This window comes from Ictidomys tridecemlineatus, chromosome 2, assembly GCF_052094955.1.
Source record: "Ictidomys tridecemlineatus isolate mIctTri1 chromosome 2, mIctTri1.hap1, whole genome shotgun sequence".
Taxonomy (NCBI): domain Eukaryota; kingdom Metazoa; phylum Chordata; class Mammalia; order Rodentia; family Sciuridae; genus Ictidomys; species Ictidomys tridecemlineatus.
In genome coordinates, this window is record NC_135478.1 from 54481030 (window position 1) to 54500017 (window position 18988).

The 18988-nt window shown below is 47.7% G+C and overlaps 1 protein-coding gene across 3 annotated transcripts in view; it reads right to left on the bottom strand.

Moving 5' to 3' along the window:
• Nucleotides 1-18988, bottom strand: part of Prickle2 (prickle planar cell polarity protein 2) — a 328065-nt gene that overhangs the window by 69589 nt on the left and 239488 nt on the right. For all 3 annotated transcript variants that reach the window (XM_078038600.1, XM_078038601.1, XM_078038602.1), the window contains one exon: nucleotides 16198-16381. In XM_078038600.1, coding sequence (XP_077894726.1) covers nucleotides 16198-16381 — 184 coding nt within the window. The remainder of the gene's footprint in view (nucleotides 1-16197; nucleotides 16382-18988) is intronic.

Below are 18988 nucleotides of genomic sequence, written 5' to 3' on the forward strand. Positions count from 1 at the left end.
CATACGCATGTCCCTTAAGAACGAGTTATTTAATATATATTATTGAAGCCGATCAGGCACCCTCCCCCAAAACACCCTTGCCATAACTAAGCTTCTCGACAGAAAGATTTTTACAAAGAGCGTCAACAAGATTTCACAGGAATTCTGCAGAAAGCTCAGTGTGGTTTGAAGCTTTCTCTGTTTTGTGCAGAGAAATGCCAGGTTTGCAGAAAAAAAACTTGTGACACCTCAGTTGAGCTTGGGACAAAGAGTGACTGTGACATGTAACCACTGACATGTAACCACATGAATAAAGTTTCGAGAATTCCCAGACTTGGGGGTCCAGACATTTTTAGGTCTTTGCCCCTCTGGACCACTGCAGCTCAAATAAACCTGCTTCCTGAAAGTTCCTCAGGTGCCCAAGCTCACCTGTCCTCCATCATTACTGATTTACTAACACGGAACTCGTGAGCAGCAGCACGATGATTCATGCCCCAGAAGGTCATCTAACACGCACGCCCATGGTGTTGTCCATGAGGCACGCCACAGCCTTCTCACCCTTGGGAAATGGCATTTCATTATGCTGGGGACACTCCAAACGGTGGACTCAGCAACCAAAAGCACAAAAAAATGCAAAAATCAGGGCACCAAACAGACCATTGGGTGTGAGACGGAAGCAAGAAGCCAGAAGTCTGCCCAGTGTTGTGGGACCTCAGCTGGTGAAATGCACATTGGGCAACGCAAAATTGTCTTTGCCCCTTTGTGAACAGGAAGATGCTGTCGTCATCGATTTGGGGGTAACAAACCAACATTGGTGTGCAGGAGGATTTGTCAATACAGAGTCCTGGATGATGAGGATCAGATAAATGATAAGCTATCTGACCTGCTCAGGGATGAAGAGCGGAGCCTGGATTTAAATCCGGGGCTCCTGTCAAAGCTCGATCGCTGTCCCCTTCACCTCACCGTCTCTGTAGACGGTCAGGCTCACACTCGGCCCTAGGTATCCATGAATCAGTGGATAGCGGAGTCACGGTTTGTCACAGTCCTCTCATCTCTGTTCTGAGCCCTGGCTGTTAATTCAGAAACCGGACAAGGGGCGAAAGGGGAATGAAGAAAGGACAAACAGACGGGAACAGAGAGTGAAAGGTGGGCCAGGTGGTTCCGCCAACTGCTGGGGGAAGACGGACCCACAGCTAAGCTCAGCAAGTTTATCACATGGGTTTCATCAAAAGGTCATGGGTGGGAGAGTGTCAGCCAAGCAGGCCACCTGAAGGATGCAGAACTGGCAAGACATCAGGGGCATCCTGTTTTGCTGAGAATTCTCTGACCCTGAGAGTTGGTGTGTGAACCCAAGGTCTCAACTGATAACTATGGCCTTGCACAGAGTCTTCTCCCGCAGGCATCGCCATAGCAACCAGGCCGTCTTGACCTGCACTTCTGAACAGGCAGCTCCCGGTGCCAAGGCAGCAATCAGAGAGTCAGAGGTCAGGATTTATACTATACCCTGCTCTCCACGACAGTGTGTTCTTTAAACTTGAAATTCCTGCTAAGACCTAAAGCAGGCTATAGTGACGTGGAGTCTTCATCCCTAGAAGAAACCAGGTGGTCTTCCAGGAGATTGATTCAATTCTTTTTTTTTTTTTTTTCTTTTGGTACTGGGGATTGAACCCAGGTGTGCTTAACCATTTGAGCCACATCCCCAGCCCTTTTTCATTTTTTATTTTGAGATAAGCTCTCACTGAGTTGCTTAGGTCCTTGATAAGTTGCTGAGGCTGGCCTCAAACTTTCGATCCTCCTGCCTCAGCCTCCCAAACTGCTCATATTACAGACGTGTGCCATCATGCCCAGTTCTCTTTCCATTTCTAAGGATTTCACAACTCAAGAATGGTTTTTATTACATGTTGGGATTAAATGTTCTTCTTTGGTAACACTTCCCTGAACTTGTGATGAAAGTCAGTGGGGGGAAAAATGAGTCAGTATATCAACAATGAGTTTAAGTCCCACTATGAGAAATTTTCCTTCTCCTCCTCCTCCTCCTTCTTCTTCCTTTTTTTTTTTTTTTTTTTTTTTTTTTACCAGGGATTGAACCCAGGGGCTCTTAACCCCTGGGCCACATCCCAGCCCTTTTGAACATTTTATTTAGAGACAGGGTCTGCTGAGTTCCTTGGGCCTCTCTCAGTTGCTGAGGCTGGCTTTGAACTCGTGGATCCTCCTGCCTCAGCCTCCCAAAGTCTCTGGGACTACAGGTGTGCACCACTGTGCCTGGTTCCAAAATGATATTTGATGTAGGATTGAACAAGAACTCAAGAGTCAGGCAAGGTGGCTCAGAAGCACAAGGTCAGGCAGGCTATTCAAGATGAATAGGAAAAAATCATTCACATGAATTCTAAAAAACCATATTAAGAAGTGCCTGAGGTAAGACCACTACCATATTTAAAAGGAAGTCAGAAATTCTGAGTTACATTTTCATGTTAAATTAAAATGCAAAATGTATTTAAAAGGGATGTGGCAAATATCCTGTTGCATGGAATAACAGAATATTTGTTAAAAACAAATGAAGCAGCCAGTTATGGTGGTGCACACCTGTAACTCCAGCAGCTCAGGAGGCGGAGGCAGGAGGATCTAGAGTTCAAAGCTAGCCTCAGCAACTCACTAAGCAACTCACTGAGACCCTGTCTCTAAATGAACTATGAAAAAAAAAAAGGACTGGGGCCGTGGCTCCGTGGTTAAGCACCCCTGGGTTCAATCCCCAGTACCAAAAAAAAAAAAAAAAAAAAAAAATCTAGCACACCATGAAGCAAAATGTAAAGCCGGGCAAGTGGGAGCCCCTGGAATTGCACTGAACCTGGAAAACGGCCTCACTGAAATCCTACCTAGACTCCTGACCCGCACATAGCAGGTCATTAATAACTACTGAACGAACACGTGGCTGAGCACGCCAATGAATGACGGGCAGACAGATGGATGGGTGGAAAGATGGAGGAAGGAAGAAATGATCTGTTGACTCGATGGTGGATCCATCACCCAACCATCCCAAGGAATGACTCAAAGCATCTCATGAGTCCTCAGCAGAGGAGATCACATCAACTCCACTCCACCGGCCCGCAGTGTAGACTGCTCTGTGAGCGGAGAGGAGTGTGTAGCTGGGAACTCACAAGGGAGTTCACGCCGAGGCCCCCCCTCGAGGTCTACATGTAGGATCCCAGGTGGCGGTGACTCTAAGGGTGGCGGCCATCTGTCGGGAGAGCGGGGACCCAGCTGCAGGTCTCCTTCCTGAGCTTGCCAACGAGCCTCAAGCCTCGGCAGGTCCTGCTGGGGGAACCTGGCCATGCGGCTGCTGGTGTCATGTGGCACAAGCCCTAAAGACTGGACCCAAGTTTCCAGCCCCATCTCTGACAGCTGGCTGGAAACGAGTTTGTGAACAGGCACTTTGACTGCACGCTGCAGACACGGGCTGTTTCCCACCCCTACCCCGTGACTTCATGCACTTTTTTGGCCAAGATCCACACAGCACGGTTCTGTGACTGGCTCCCCGAGGTGGACCGTGAGGCGTGATGCCGTGGGGACTCCTCCTCCTCCCTGTCCTGATCACCTTTTGCATTGCACTGAAATCCCCTGGGGTGAGTGACGGATTTTATGGGGTTTCTAAAGGGGCAGTTACATGGTGCATTCCCTCTCGAGGAGCCCAACCACCCAGTGGGCTTTGAGAGAGGAGCCACTTTGTCATTCCACTCTCTCTACGCTCCCTACCCCAGCATCTGCCAACCTCTGTCTCTCCTGGCATAGCTTCTCACATAAAGAGAACAGATGTTAACATCTGAAAATATTAGGGTTATGCTGGATGCCCGGCTCTGTGGCCCCAGCCAAGTGCTGGTGGGTCACAGATATATAATTCACGGCCAGCCGGGTGCGGTGACAGATGCCTATAATCCCAGCGGCTCGGGAGGCTGAGGCAGGAGGATCGCCAGCCTCAGCAACTTAGCCAGGCCCTAAGCAACTCAGTGAGACCCTGTGTCTAAATAAAATATCTTCAAAAGGCTGGGGATGTGACTCAGAGGTTAAGAGACCCTGGGTTCAATCCCCCCGGTACCAAAAAAAAAAAAAAGATTCATGGCGGAACAGTCATGGGGATTGGAGCAAGTAGGACCTGGGAAAGGATTTAGAAGGATCTCGAGTTTTCCTTTCACCAAGAGCCTGTATAGAGATGCTACCTAGGATGCTGTCTCTCATGTCAGCTGTGGGGGCAGGAAGCTGGGGGTGGAGTGGGCGTCTCCTGGGCTCTTCCACTGTTACCTCCTGCAGGTGAGTTGCTCGTACATCTTGAAGCCCCAGATCACGAGGGCGGTCATGACAGCAGCTACCATTAACTGAGCACCTACTCTGTGCCAACACGCTCCTTGGATCTTTTCAGACATGAACCCACTTACTCTTCACAGTTACTCTCCGACATGGACATTGGCCTCCCCATTTGACAAATAAGAAAACCGAAGCTCAGGATGTCTAAGGTTACACAGGTAGTGAAATGACAGAGCCAAAACGTGGCCCCCATATTTTTTTAGGGTGGTCTTTCCCCATCACAGTGGTTCTCCAACCTCGGCCGAGGGCAAAAACACCCCAAGCCTTTGTTCAGCAGACTGCCGGGCCGCGCCCCCAGAGTTCCAGATCACGGGTGAGGACAAGGCCTGGGAATCTGGATTTTCGGGGAAACTTCCCAGGGGATTCTAGAGCCGTGGGGAGTAGGGAGGTGCATTTCAAAACACACTGAGAGAGGCCGGCTCATTCTGGGTCCTCTGACTACAGCGCCATGTAAGGACTCGGCTCAAATGTCAGGGCTCCAAGGGGGCTGGTCTTGTGATCCAATCTAAAGCAGGTTTTTCTCCAACGCAGCGAACCTCAGCCTGCGGTCAGCTGAGGCCACAGCCTGCTTTTGGATATGAGGGTTTACGGTTACACGGCCACATCCATTCTTTGTTTGACGCAGTGCCTGTGACTGCATTTGTGCTAGACACTGGAACTGTCTGCTGTTGGAGAAGCCTCAAGTATTTACTCCTGGCTCTTTGCAAAACTAGTATCTCAAGCCTGTGCTCGAAATCAAGGGTTTTAGATGTGCTTTGCTTGTTCAGTTGTGATTTTTTTTGTGTGTGTGTGTGCCAAGGATTGAACCTGCAGGCTCTTAACCACTGAGCCCCATCCCCAGCCCTATTTGTATTTTATTTAGAGACAGGGTCTCACTGAGTTGCTCAGGGCCTCACTAAGTTGCTGAGGCTGGCTTTGAACTCGAAATCCTCCTGTCTCAGCCTCCAGAGCCTCTGGGATTACTGGCCTGCACCACCGTGCCCGGCTTCAGGTGTGAATCTGTTTGCACTCTTATGGTCAGGGACACTTGTGTCCCCCAGTTCCTAGGAAAGCGCCTGGCAGGTGGTTGGCAGCCACTCAGTATTTTCTGGATGTACAGGTATCACTATTGATCACCCAGGGGTGTGACACTGAGCCAGGATCCTACACAAAAGTCTCCGGAAGAAGCAAAGGCTGGAGCAGGGAGGGTGAGGAGCCCAGCACCAATAGGAATTGCCACCGGGGAAAGCCAGCCTTGAAGGTAGGGCCAAGTGACTTCCTCCAGGGGTGGGGAAACCAGGGGTGGGCAGAAGACAGACTCCTGAGTCACCAAGTCAACCTGAGAGGAGGAGAGATTCCAGACCCTCAGCATGAAAGCGCCTGCTGTGACCCACGCTGTGTCCTCCTCCCACAGGCCGGCTGGCCTCCTAGGAGCTGATCCTGGTGGAGCACCATGGAAGAGGCAGACAGGGGGAGGACGAGCGGGGCTCTGGAGTCAGACAGACGGCTGGCACTGGCACCTCGGTTTCTGATCTTCTCTGAGCCTCGATATATTCATGGGAGGTTTAGTTTATTATTTTTTTAATGTAGTTTTTTCTTTGATCTTTTTAGTTACACATGACAGGAGAGTGTATTTGCACATATCTACGTACATGGAGTCTAGCTTCCCATTCTTGTGGTGGGACGTGATGTGGAGTTTCCCTGGTCGTGTGTTCATATAGGAATACAGGAAAGTTCTGTCCCATTCACTCCACTGTCTTTCCCATTCCCATCCCCCCTCCCTTCCTTCCCCTTTGTCTCATTCAGTGAACTTCTAGTCTTCTCTACTCCCCCCCTTATTGTGAATTAGCATCCACACATCAGAGAGAACATTTCAACTTTGGTCTTTTGGGGACTGGCTTATTTCATTTGGCAGGATAGTCTCCAGTTCCATCTATTTACTGGCAAATGCCATCATTTCTTTCTTCTTTATGGCTGAGTAATATTCCATTGTGTATAGACACCACATTTCCTTTATCCACTCATCTGTTGAAGGGCACTTAGGTTGGTTCCATAGCTGAGCCATTGTGAGTTGAGCTGCTAGAAACATTAATGTGGCTGTGTCACTGTAGTGTTCCGATTTTCAGTCCTTTGGGTATAGTCTGAGGAATGGCTAACTGAGTCAAATGGTGGTTCCATTCCCAGTTTTCTGAGGAATCTCCACCCTGCTTTCCAGAGTGGTTGCCAATCTGCAGTCCCCCCAGCCGTGTGTGAGTGAGCCTCGTCCCCACATCCTCGCCAACATTCATTGTTACTTGTGTTTTTGATAACTGCCATTCTGACTGGAGTGAGAGGGAATCTCTGTGTAGTTTCAATTTTCATTTCTCTAATTGCTGGAGAGGTTGAACATTTCTTCATAGATTTGTTGATCCTTTGTATTTTTTTCTTCTGTGTGGTGCCCGTTCGTTTCATGGAGGATTTAAACCCTGGATTCAATGGGACTGTTCGCACAACATCTGTGTTCCACAGCGAACGTGAGGTGCCTTGCGTTATTTTAGGCTCTGAGTGTCACAGTGGTGGACGTACGCCTCCCTCCAAAGGATTTGCCTTTTCAGAAGGCAGGCAGACGATATCAAGGGGCAGACGGAGGTAAATACATGCCAAGTGCCAGCTACGGACAAAGCCCAAAGCAAAGCTCTCCCGGGTGCTTCCTGGCCCAGGGATCTTGGTCACTCCATCTCCGCTTGCTGCACATGGTTGACTGGTCTCCCAGAGCCAAGCATGGCCGTGGGACTTCCCAGCCTTCAGGGCCATGGACATCCTGGCCAAAGCAGGACATTTCAAAGGCTCCAATTGCTCTCCTCAAAATCACGCTCTGACACTCTTCCAACACTCTTTTTTTGGGGGTGGGGTGGGGTGGGTGGGTACCAGGGATTGAACTCAGGGGCACTTGACCACTGAGCCCCATCCCCAGCCCTGTTTTGTATTTTATTTAGAGACAGGGTCTCACTGAGTTGCTGAGGGCCTCACTCAGGTGCTGAGGCTGGCTTTGAACTCTCCATCCTCCTGCCTCAGCCTCCCGAGCCTCTGGGATTACAGGCTTGCACCACTCCACTTGGCTGCTATCATTATTATCGATGTCATTGTACTTAAAAACTTTTGGAATTATCTTGATCCCTTATTTGTGTTTTGACTCATCTGCATCTCTGCCCTTAGGACCGCAGAGTGGCAGAAAACATGATTATGTTGTTTACTGTTTCATCCCCAGCGCCAGACAGCACCTGGCACACAGTAGGTACCTGAGGAATATCTGCTGAGTAAGTGAATTTAAAAAAAAATTTACAAAGCCCAATGGCCATTCTTTTTTGATAAATTTTCTAGCGCGTGCTTCAACTCATGCATTCCACTCTTCCTTAGGGAGAAAAACCCGGGGCCTGCTGCCAAGAAGCCCGGGGAGCAGCCATTAGAGACAAGCACTGAACAGGCTCTGGGTTTGAGGGGGCATCGCAGAGCCTCCTGCTGGCCCGTTAATCCCCAGGAGAGACGTGCATGGAGAGCCTTCTCCTTGGTGGCAAGGTTCTTTGATGACGGAGCCGTCCACAGAAAATGCCGCGGGGACTCCTTCTTCCCTGGCGCGGGGTCTGTGATGTTGTAGCAAATCTCAGATCCCAAGAAAAGTGGGTGGCAGGGTTCCGTTCTTTGGCAGATGGCCCCGCAGCCTGCTTGGGGCACTGGAGAATTCAAGATCAGGTGCTCTGTCTGGGCCTCTGTCCAAGTCACTCAGGCTCAGTGAAGCTGAGCACTTCATTAGAATGGAGTCACACCTTCCTGACAACCCGGATCGGGGATCCAGAGACAGAGAGACTCCTGTGTCGGCAGAATTTGAAATGATTTTAATGAAAGCCTTTGAGAAGGTCGGGCAGGAATCTGAGGTTCCTGTAAACCCTCCTCCCGCGTCTCCACCTGAGCCTCCTCTTTCCTGGGTCATCCCATGTCTGTCTGCCCCTCTGGCACATCCCAGGGCAAGAGGAGTCAGCTCTTCAGGGAGGGGAAGAATCAACTGTTTTATTAAGCAACTTCTACGTGCTTGACTAGCACTTTCTCACCTGGGGCCAGATCACCCCTGAGATCCACAGGTCTGGGAGAGCTGGTTCCAGGGTCTGGTCATCAGAGATTAACTCCATCTCTGCTCCTGATGAGCTGTGTGGTCTGGGGCAAGTTATTTAATTGCAGAGCCTTGGTTTACCCGCCGATATAATGGAAGACAGGAATAATGATCACCAATGAGGCCGCTATGAGGATCAAGTATGGTATGCAGCAAGGGTTCAAAGGGCGGTGGACACAGGGCTCGTATTCAGTGAGAGCTGAACGGCCTCCTACATCATTGCTGTCATCCTCAGGATCACGGGGAAACCGAGGCTTCTGGAAGCTGAACCCCTTTCCTGGGCTCGGAAACTGGCGGGTGGTCAGTGGTCAGATTTGCTGGATGCCAGACGCCAGGCTGTGGGCCCTCGGGGGTCTGCTGCTTCCTTGACAGGCTGTGGCTCCCCAGGAGCTCTGCACACTTCGATGACGACACAAATGGCACCCTCCTTTGAAATCGCAGCATGCTTCTGCCAGGCCCCAACTCCTCCCCACAGGGCTCTAGATCCTGAGTCTTCGGAGTCACCGGTGCAGAAGCAGATTCCGCACGGAAGCACGGTCCTTGCCAACGTGCTCCTGTCTCCCACCAGTTTACAACCCAAGGAAACGGCCGTGCTCGGGGGTCCTGCTTAGAACAATATTTTCACCAGCAGCTCGGGAGGCTGAGGCAGGAGGTTCGTGTGTTCAAAGCCAGCCTCAGCCACTTAGCGAGGCCCTCAGCAACTCAGCGAGACCCTGTCTCTAAATAAACTATAAAAAGGGCTGGGGATGTGGGCTTAGTGCTTAAACACCCCCTGGGTTCCATCCCTGGTCCCCAAACAAAAAGAATAGATATTTTCAGAAGCAGAGGGAATGGGAATCATTGATACAGAATGGTCATTTATGGGAAAACAATCTAACAGACTTTTCACCTCTGCAATGTGATACAAACCTGAACACTTGGGGTTCTGCGGGGGACACCTGCCACTCACCTGTCTCTTAGCCAGGTGCCTCCCAGGTAGCAGACACTTGGCTCAATGCTGTAGGAATTCCTCAAGCACCAAGCAGGCAAGACTCCTGTCCTCCTGGGTCTTCAAGAAAACGGGCGGAGCCAAATATTAAACAAATAATCACACCAATAGGTCTCTAATTATGAGGTGGATAAGCATTAATAAGGAAAATTGCAGGGTCTGCCACAAAAGCCTGCAACTGGAGACCTGCTCTTGAATCAGGGGGCTGGTCAGAGAAGCTCTTTGAAGAGATTTAAAGGATACTGATGGATGAGTAATGGTCACTAAAATAGCAGCCCAATAAAGAATCTGATGTATTCCCAGGAGACGTACGTTAGTTAGTCTTGCAGGATTCAAAACCAAGTAATTCACCTCCGTCTCTGGGTGGTGTGGAGTGTTCTGTTTTACCTCCTATGGGAGAAGGCTTTAGCCCCAAACTGGGCAAGGACTCATGGTATCTATTCTTTGTTCTTCCTGTAACAATTTGAATGAAGCAAAAAGCAGATTGATCTGGACAAACGACCTAATAACCACTTTTTGTGTACAAAAGCAGTTAAGCCAGGCACAGTAGTGCACACCTATAATCCCAGCAACCTGGGAGGCTGAAGCAGGAGGATCGAAAGTTTGAGGCCAGCCTCAGTGACTTAGCAAGGCCCTATGCAACTCAGCAAGACCCTGTCTCAAAAACAAACATTAAAAAAAAAAAAAAAAGCTGGGGATGTGTTTCAGTGGTTAAGCCTCCCCAGGGTTCAATCTCTAGTACCAATCAATCAACAAACCACAGTTAAGGCCAAGTTAAAAATCAGGTTTCATTTTTTTGTGTGTGATTATGTCAAAATGTGTCCTAATGGTTTATATATATGACTAACCTTCAGAGACAAAGAATTGGAGATACTCACATTGAGGATGCTCCATGGGTATTTGGAGAATCCAAAATGTCAGTAAAAAGGACGTTTGCTCATCAGAAGCAATATAAAGGTCTCTTAGGTTGCCACGGAGCAGAATAGAAAAACCATGGCTACGTGGACCCAGTGAAGACTCTACCCAGAGGAACCGCCAGTTACCACCTTACTGGAGGGCAGCTTGACATAATGAATCCAAAGCCTCGGAAGGGCTCCATATGACCCCTAGACTCTAGGTAGAGGAGCAGGCAGCCATTCAGGGTCCCCAGAGGCAGCTGCTGCGGCCCTGTGCAAAGGGGATCTACCAGTAATGCAAATGGCTAGAACAGACATTCATCTTGGTGGCACTCCTGGCACCTGGGATGGTCAACTCTCCTTCCTGTAGGGTCATCTGACACTTGTGAGACTATTGGGCATCTCAAGTCTCCACTCCTGGGCTCCTGGAGTCCGCCCATCATTCAGACAACAACCGGCCCCTCCCAAAGGGACGTGTTCGAGCGCCCCCTGGTGCCGGGCGGTGGCACTGCAGTTAGAAACCACCCGTGGGAAACCATCTGGCTGTCACTCAGGACCATCGACTGAGACCCACGGCGAAGGAAAATGCTCCAACAGGCGAGGAGCGAAGAACCAGCGGGGCAGGTAGAGGACACGTCGCGTAACTGTGCAAAACAAAACTGACCTGCTTGTCTGCATGTGGACACAGAAAGGTTGGCAAACGTTTTCCCTTGTTTGGTGCAAACACCAGTGATTTTTATTCTTCTCTAGATGCCTCGTGGTTGTTTTGTTGATTTGTTTTTCTTTCTTTATTTCCCTCTCTCTCTTTTTCTTTTCTTTCATTACCAGGGATTGAACCCAGGGGCACTCAACCACTGAGCCCCATCCCCAGTCCTATTTTTTATTTTGTCTAGAGACAGGGTCTCACTGATTTGCTGAGGGCCTCACTAAGTTGCTGAGGCTGGCTTTGAACTCGAGATCCTCCTGCCTCAGCCTCCCAAGCTGCTGGGATTACAGGAGTGTGCCACGGCGCCTGGCTTACGTGTTTCAGGTTTTAACATTTTTTTATTTTTATTTTTTAAGGGGAAAGTCTTCCCTTTATAAAAGGACAACAAAGGACTGGGGCTGGGGCTCAGTACTTGCTAGCATGTGTGAGGCACTGAGTTCGGTCCTCAGCACCACATAAAAATAAACAAATAAAATAAAGGTATAAAAAAAATCTTAAAAAAAAAAAAAAACAGATGTGGTGGTTGCACACCTGTCATCCCAGCAGCTTTGAAGGCTGAGGCAGGAGGATCATGAGTTCAAAGCCAGCCTCAGCAACAGCAATGCCCTAAGCAACTCAGGGAGATCCTGTCTGTAAATAAAATAGAAAAAAGGGCTGGGGATGGGGCTCAGTGGTCCAGTGCCCCTGGGTTCAACCCCTGGTACCAACAAACAAACAAACTTCTTATGTTTTGGAGTATGAATTGACATCCCATCCACAGACAGGTCCTCCTGCCACTCCAGTTCTTGTTTGGACATAGTGGCGATGGCAGGGTTGGCCTCAGAGAGCACCAGCCCCTGCTCCAGTAACATGAACCGCACCTCTTCATTCTGCTGAAGACCTGAATGTGTTACACGGTGCAGTTGTTATACAGGAGGTAGAAAATAGTAGGTGCTAAATAAACGTGTACCAAGTAGTCATTCTCTTTTGTCTTGACTCGGCCAGAATTTTGCAGAGATACCTGGGGTTTTTAGGATCCCTTTCACCCAGCGGTTCTTCCTTCTCCCAGGAACTCAAGGCCACCTTTGGAGATATATTTGGTGTCACACCTAGCATCTAGTGAGCGGGGTCAGGGATGCCGCTAAGCATCTTGGGATCTGCAGGACAGTCCCTGCGCCAAATGACTTTCCAGCTGGAAAGCTCAGAGGTACTGCGGGTCAGAAATCCTGCTCACATAGAAGGATTTCTGCCATAGCTTGTCAACAGTTCTCCAGATTCTTACTGAAGTATTACATTCTGTAAATTTCTCACCATAGAATCTGTAGGAGACAAGGTATAGACCTCAGTTCTGCTAGTCTCTGGATGGCATTATGTTCCTTATTTGGAAATGGCGTGGTGGCGAACGCCTATAATCCCAGCAGCTGGGGAGGCTAAGGCAGGAGGATCTCAAGTTTGAGGCCAGCCTCAGCAATATAGTGAGGCCCTAAGCAACTCGGTGAGACTCTGTCTCTGAATAAAATATAAAGCAGGCTAGGGATGGGCTCAGTGGTAAGTGTCCCTGGGTTCAATCCCTGATAGAAAAAAAAAATTTTTTTTCTTATTTGGGATGAGCAGAAGCAAAGGACATTAACAGCATCTCTGATTAGTTTTCGGTCCAGTCATCTGAAATCACAAGATAAATGTCTTTCCTTTCTAGCCTCATCTGTTATATTTATCATTTTCCACACTATTTTAAGAAGGCTGGGTTTTGCAGCTAGTGGAGCTTGTGAAACTAAACGCTTGTCTTCAAAATACTTCTCTCAAGTGGGAGGTGGCTTTTCGTTTGCATTACATTAAATCGAAGGCATTTCTCAGAAGAAATAGAATAACAAAGAGCATCACCTGAAGGGACCTCAGCAACCCCGAGATCACTGCTTCCCCAGTGGAAGCGGGTCCCTCCGCCCTAACTAGCCTTTAGTATCCCCCTCGGCTCAGAGCAGGTGAACGGTCTCTGTGATTTCTCTTGGTAGAAAAACGGGTTTAATCCAATCGCAGACAACTAATACCCTGTGAAACATCAGAATTTTTATTAGGAAAAGATATTTGGGGCTCAAATTTTTCTCATCTTACAGTATATTGAACAGCTCTTCAAAGTCACAAATAGCTTTGCAAATAACAGACTTGCAAAGACCTCATAATTTGAAATGTGAAACCCATTTCTTCCAAGCAGCACGATCCCATCAAACACCTTTCATAGCCATTCACCTTTTATTGGGCAAATTGAGACCCTTCAAATAACTTGAAAAGATATTCCCTCCCTGGAGAGCACTTCTCCTCTCCTTTCTTTCTTTCTTTCTTTTTTTTTTTTTTTATTGGGGTCAGGGACACTCACCACGGAGCCCCATCCCCAGCCCTTTTTCTATTTTATTTAGAGACAGGGCCTCACTGAGTTGCTGAGGGCCTCGCTAAGTGGCTGAGGCTGGCCTTGAACTCCCGATCCTCCTGCCTCAGCCTCCCGAGCCACTAGGATTAAGGGCTTGTGTCACGGTGCCTGGCAAGTTTACCTCTTCACCCTTGGCATTCTGTAGGTTAGTGTCAGCTAGAGAACAGAGAAAAACTTCAGAAGAAGAGAGAATAACAGGAGGTGGGGAAGCCCTTCCATTTGCGGGAATTGGAACCATTTGTTTAACAGCGTTAATCATTTTTCTTTCAAAACAAATCACAGCAGTTTCAGGTTAATGCTTCCCGGAGAAGTTCACTGTGGATGAGTCAAGTGACCTTCAAACATGCCACGGGCCCTCCCTTCTGCAATTGGGGGGTTGAATCAGATCCTAGCATCAGCCACTGCCGTGGTTGGTGGCAAGCCTTCCAGGCCTGGGTGCTACCCAGGACCCTTACTGGTGTCAGAGAACAATCGGCTTCAGCAGAAAACCGCCAACAGGTTAACTTTGGAAAGCCCAGGACCAGATTTAGCAGGAAGCAAGGTGTCACAAGAAACACAATAAGCTCCCGGCTCTGCCTTGGTGTGGGGACGCTGTGCTCAGGTGCTGGGGACAGAAGGCCAACCCCTGCTGGAGTTTTCTGACAAACTCAAATACTTATGCTTTTGTTCTTAAACTGATTATTTAAACTCAATATTTCATTTTTATTATTATTTTTTTTTTTGGTACTACAGATTGAAGCCAGGGATGCTTAACCACTGAGCCCCATCCCCAGCCCTTTTTAATATTTTATTTAGAGACAGGGCCTCCCTGAGTTGCTTTGAGCCTCGCTAAGTTGTTGAGGCTGGCCTCAAACTTGTGATCCTCCTGCCTCAGCCTCCTAAGCCACTGGGATAACAGGTGTGCGCCACTGAAATCTTTACTGAAACAAGAAATGAACGATGACAGCCACAACCCTCAGGCTGCTGGAAAGAGCTTATTTCCTGCCAATATCCCAACACAAAACTACCTTGGATTCTCAGGCAGGAGTTTTCAGTGACTATTTCTAGTCTAAGAAAGATGATTTTCTTCTATGTAGTAAGAATCATAAAACCCAAGTGTCTGTAGGGCCTAGGAAAATCACATGAAATACATTTAATGAGGACTCAGGTGATTTAGGGACATCAACTTTTGTCTATAAATTAAAGCCTGCTCTCAACTCCCACCAGTGAGGTCTTTGCAGGAATAAGACCATAGATTCTCAAAATCTGATACAAATACAAACACACACATCATCAGATATTTCTACTTTCCAAGTACCATTAATTAATTAACTAAAATTAATCAGCACCTAATTACTTTTAAATCATAGTTTGCTGATTAATAAAGATAAATCCCACCTGTATGCCCAAGTTCATCTGCCAGTTTGTGAAGTTCAATAGAGAGGAAGAAAATGAGAAATCAGCAATAGAAAGAGATGCTAGACGTTTCCCTCTGTTGAAGTGATGAGTGGATTCTGGGGTCTTTCATGATTATGAAGGACTCTGTGAAAGCATCACCATATCTGAAATTCCTTTTTATTTTTGGTACCAGGGATTGAACCCAGGGGCGCTTAACCACTGAGCCCCATCCCCAGCCCTTTTTATTTTTTTATTTTGAGACAGGGTCTCATTGAGCTGCTGAGGGCTTCTCTGAGTTGCTGAGGCTTGGCCTCAAATCTGTGATCCTCCTGCCTCAGCCTCTCCCACTCAAATCACTGGGGTTACAGGCAAGCGGCACCTAAACTTTAGGCAGACCTAACGTTCCTGATTCATCATTTCAAAGCTGTTTAAACTTTCAAAGAGTCTGACATAAAGAGCCCCAGAGAATGAGGTTTCATGGGTCAGGAGAAAGTAACGGTCAAATACTTGAGATTCTGGCAAAGCTCACAAAGAAGATGGAGAAGACACTCAGGGTATGGACCTGCTTTTAAGCTAGCCTGGGGCTGTTAGATGAGAAAATTCCAAGAACCGGAAAAAAAAAAAAGTGCAAAGCAAAATCTATATATTACTGAGAAAAATGCAGCAGGGCAGAGAGAAACCAAGTTCTTCTCATCAAGCCAATAATATTTACCGCCTCTGGGTAGTGCCCAAATATTTCAGGAAATGTCGATGTCTTTCTTTGCCAAGTCAGGCCAGACTGAATACTGAGACACAGCATATAGCACCAGGAAGAAGAACCAAATCAACACCTTCGCCTCCTCTTGTGCAAAGAATCTGAACAGGAAGATTCATGGCCAGGCCCCAGTGAGGTGGTGCATGCCCATAATCCCAGCAGCTCTGGAGGCTGAGGCAGGAGGGTCGCCTGTTCAAAGCCAGCCTCAGCAAAAGCCAGGCCCTCAACAACTCAGGGAGACCCTGTCTCTGAATCAAATGCAAACTAGGGCTGGGGATGGGGCTCCGTGGTTGAGAGCCCCTGAGTCAATCCCAGGGAGGAAGGGAGGAAGCAAGATGCATGGCCAGTGTCCCTTCTCTTTCCCCCACCGACTGTCACGACTGACTGTTGCAAAGCAGCGTGTCCCAGAGTCTCTAGATGATCTGGGAACGACACAGAAGGAACCTGCAGTGGACCCCCGGGGCCCCACGTCACTTCCCTCCCTGTTTCCCTCTGACACCCCGACTCTTCTGGCCCCAGACGCTGGTCTGATGGATGAAGTGCACTCTGGCTCTGAACTGGGGTGAGGAAGGACGGCAGGACAGGGGCCAGGGCCACCCTCCCTCCGGGCACCGTACCTGCTCGGGCTTCAGCCCCGGGGGCACCCAGGCGTACTCCTCCAGGGCGCAGCCCGAGTCGTCGTCCGACGTGGAGTTCCTCTGGAAGTCAAACATGAGTTTGCTGATGGTCTTCTCCATCTCCAGGGGCATCACCGTCACCATGTGCTCCTCCTGGGGACACTTGCAGTGCAGGCAGATCTTCCTGCGGGCGGTAAAAACAGGGCGGGTCAGAGGGAGGCTGAGAAACCGCCTGGTCAAGGGCCTGCCAGCCACCAGCCCCTGGATCCCACACAGCCCTGGGCGACAGGCTTCTGGGCACCCCTGCCCTGTGGAGGGCGTGGCACACGCGTGTCATGGGAAAACAGCGAGAAAGGTCAGGGTTCACGAGGCATCCATGTTGAGGATGTTGACGCTGGGACCCCAGACTTCTCTTCTAAATCAGTAACCCAAGCTGGCCGCGGTGGTGCACACTGGTGATTGCAGTGTCTCAGGAGGCTGAAGCAGGAGGATCACAAGCTGGAGGCCAGCCTCAACAACTTAGCAAGACCCTGTTTCAATAAAAAAATAAAAAGGGGGGCTTGCAGTGGTAGCTCAGTGGCAGAGCGCTCACCTAGCATGTGTGAGGCACTGGGTTGGGTTCCATCCTCAGCACCACATAAAATAAATAAAATAAAGGTCTTATGTTCATCTACAACTAAAAAAATTAAAAAATAAAAATAAGTACATAAAAAGGGCTGAGAATGTATCTCAGAGGTAGGGTGCTCTCAGGTTCAATCCCCAGCACTTCCAAAAAAAAAGAAGTAATAAAAAAATAAAATAAAAATAAATCAATATCCCAAGAAGAACAGTAATATAATTTTCACTTTATTAACTCAACCGCTAGATATTGATCATGACCACAATTTTCTTCACTGTTATACCAATTAAATATACGAAATAAGTACCCTGACCAGAAACTACCAGTAAATTCAACAAACACTGACAACATACTGTTTTTATACTTATTTATTTGTGTATATATTTTGGTACCAGGGATTGAACCCAGGGGCCTTGGCCACTGAGCCCCATCCCCAGCCCTATTTTACCTTTTATTTAGAGACAGGGTCTCACTGAGTTGCTTAAGGCCTCACTGAGTTGCTGAGGCTGGCTTTGAACTCATGATCCTCCTGCCTCAGCCGCCCGAGCTGCTGGGATTACAGGAGTGTAACACCAAGCCCAGCGATATACCCTTTTAATAAAAGGTTCCTAAAGCCACGCTCAAAAAATAGGAAGAAATGGTTTTAAAAAGATCCATGGATGATATTTTCTTCAAGAAGAAGAGCATATGAGTTTCCTCCAATAGACAAGCCCGGCCCTGAGATCTCATGAGAAAAGCCTTTTTACCTCTATTAAAGGTCCCTGGTTTGAAATTCTAATTGGAACCCCAGATTTTCCTGTATGTTGGAAGTTTTTTATATATACAAGAAGATCATGCATCTGAATTATTTCAAAAGGTAGCAGCCAAAGATAAAAATCTCTCCCCCAAACTGAACATTTCTCTTTTAAGGTTACCATCTGTTCCCTTATCCATGGCTGCAGAAACGAAGAAGCAATCAAAACACCAAAGTCAGCGACAAAAGCATTTCTATTCCGTGTGTCCTCTGATCCTTTCTCCTGGTTCCCTTAGCAATCTTCGTTTATAAAGGCAATGAGAGAGCTCAGGATTCTGGACCCCACTCAAGACTGAATTGTCTGACAACAGCTTCCTTAAGATGATCGCTTTGCTCACATGCACAGTTCATTAGCTCCTATTATATTCATGAAATCCTATGATCATTATCCATCTCCCAAAAAGCCGTGAGCTTTAACACTTCCAAAGCCCCCACTACCATGTTCTCTGATAGCCACTGATCTATTTTCTGTCTCTATCGCTTTTGCGATTCTTCCTGTAAATGAAACCACACAATATTGCATCCTTGGAAACTGGTTTCTTTCACCTAAAATGATGCTAAGGTGAATCCAAGTTGTAGCATGACTCAATCCCTCATTCCTCTTGATGGCTTAATAATATTCTTTTGTATGGACATACCACAATTCATGTTCACCAGCTGATGAATGTTTGGACTCTTTTGTCTTTTGTGAATAATGCTGCTCTGAATTTAGATACAAGATTTTTGTGTGTGTGTGTGGCTACATGGTTTCATTCCCCATGAGATGCAATATAGGGATGAGATGCTGGGTCATACCTCAGCTTATGTCAAACTGTTTTACAAAATATCTGCACCACTGCCTTTATCAACTTCATTCCCACATAGCTACCCTGATGTCACAGTGCCATCTGTTGCAAAGACTATATAGTCTTTCCCCAGTAAACTAGCTTGGCTCCTTCGTCAAAAGTCAATTTGACAAATGATTTCTTTCTGGATTCTCAATTCTATTCCACTGACCCCACATCAGTACCTCACTGTCTTGATTATTGGAGTTTTGTAATAAGTTTTGAAATCATGAAGTCTGTGTTCTGCAACTTGTTTTACTGGAAAAAATGTTCTAGCTCTTCTGGGTCCCTTGCATCTGCATTCATAAAATGTGAATTTCAGAATTAGTTTGCCAGTTTCTACAGAAACCCTAGCTGAGACTGTTGTGGAGACTGCAGTGACTCTGTAGGTCAATTAAGGATCACTGCCACTTCAACAATGCCATCTCTCAATCCATAAAGACAGGATGCCTTTCCATTTATTTATGTCTGCTTTAATTTCTTTCCATGATATTTGGTGCTTTTCAGGCACAAGCCTTGCACTTCTTCGGTTTAGTTTATTCCTGAGTATTTTAT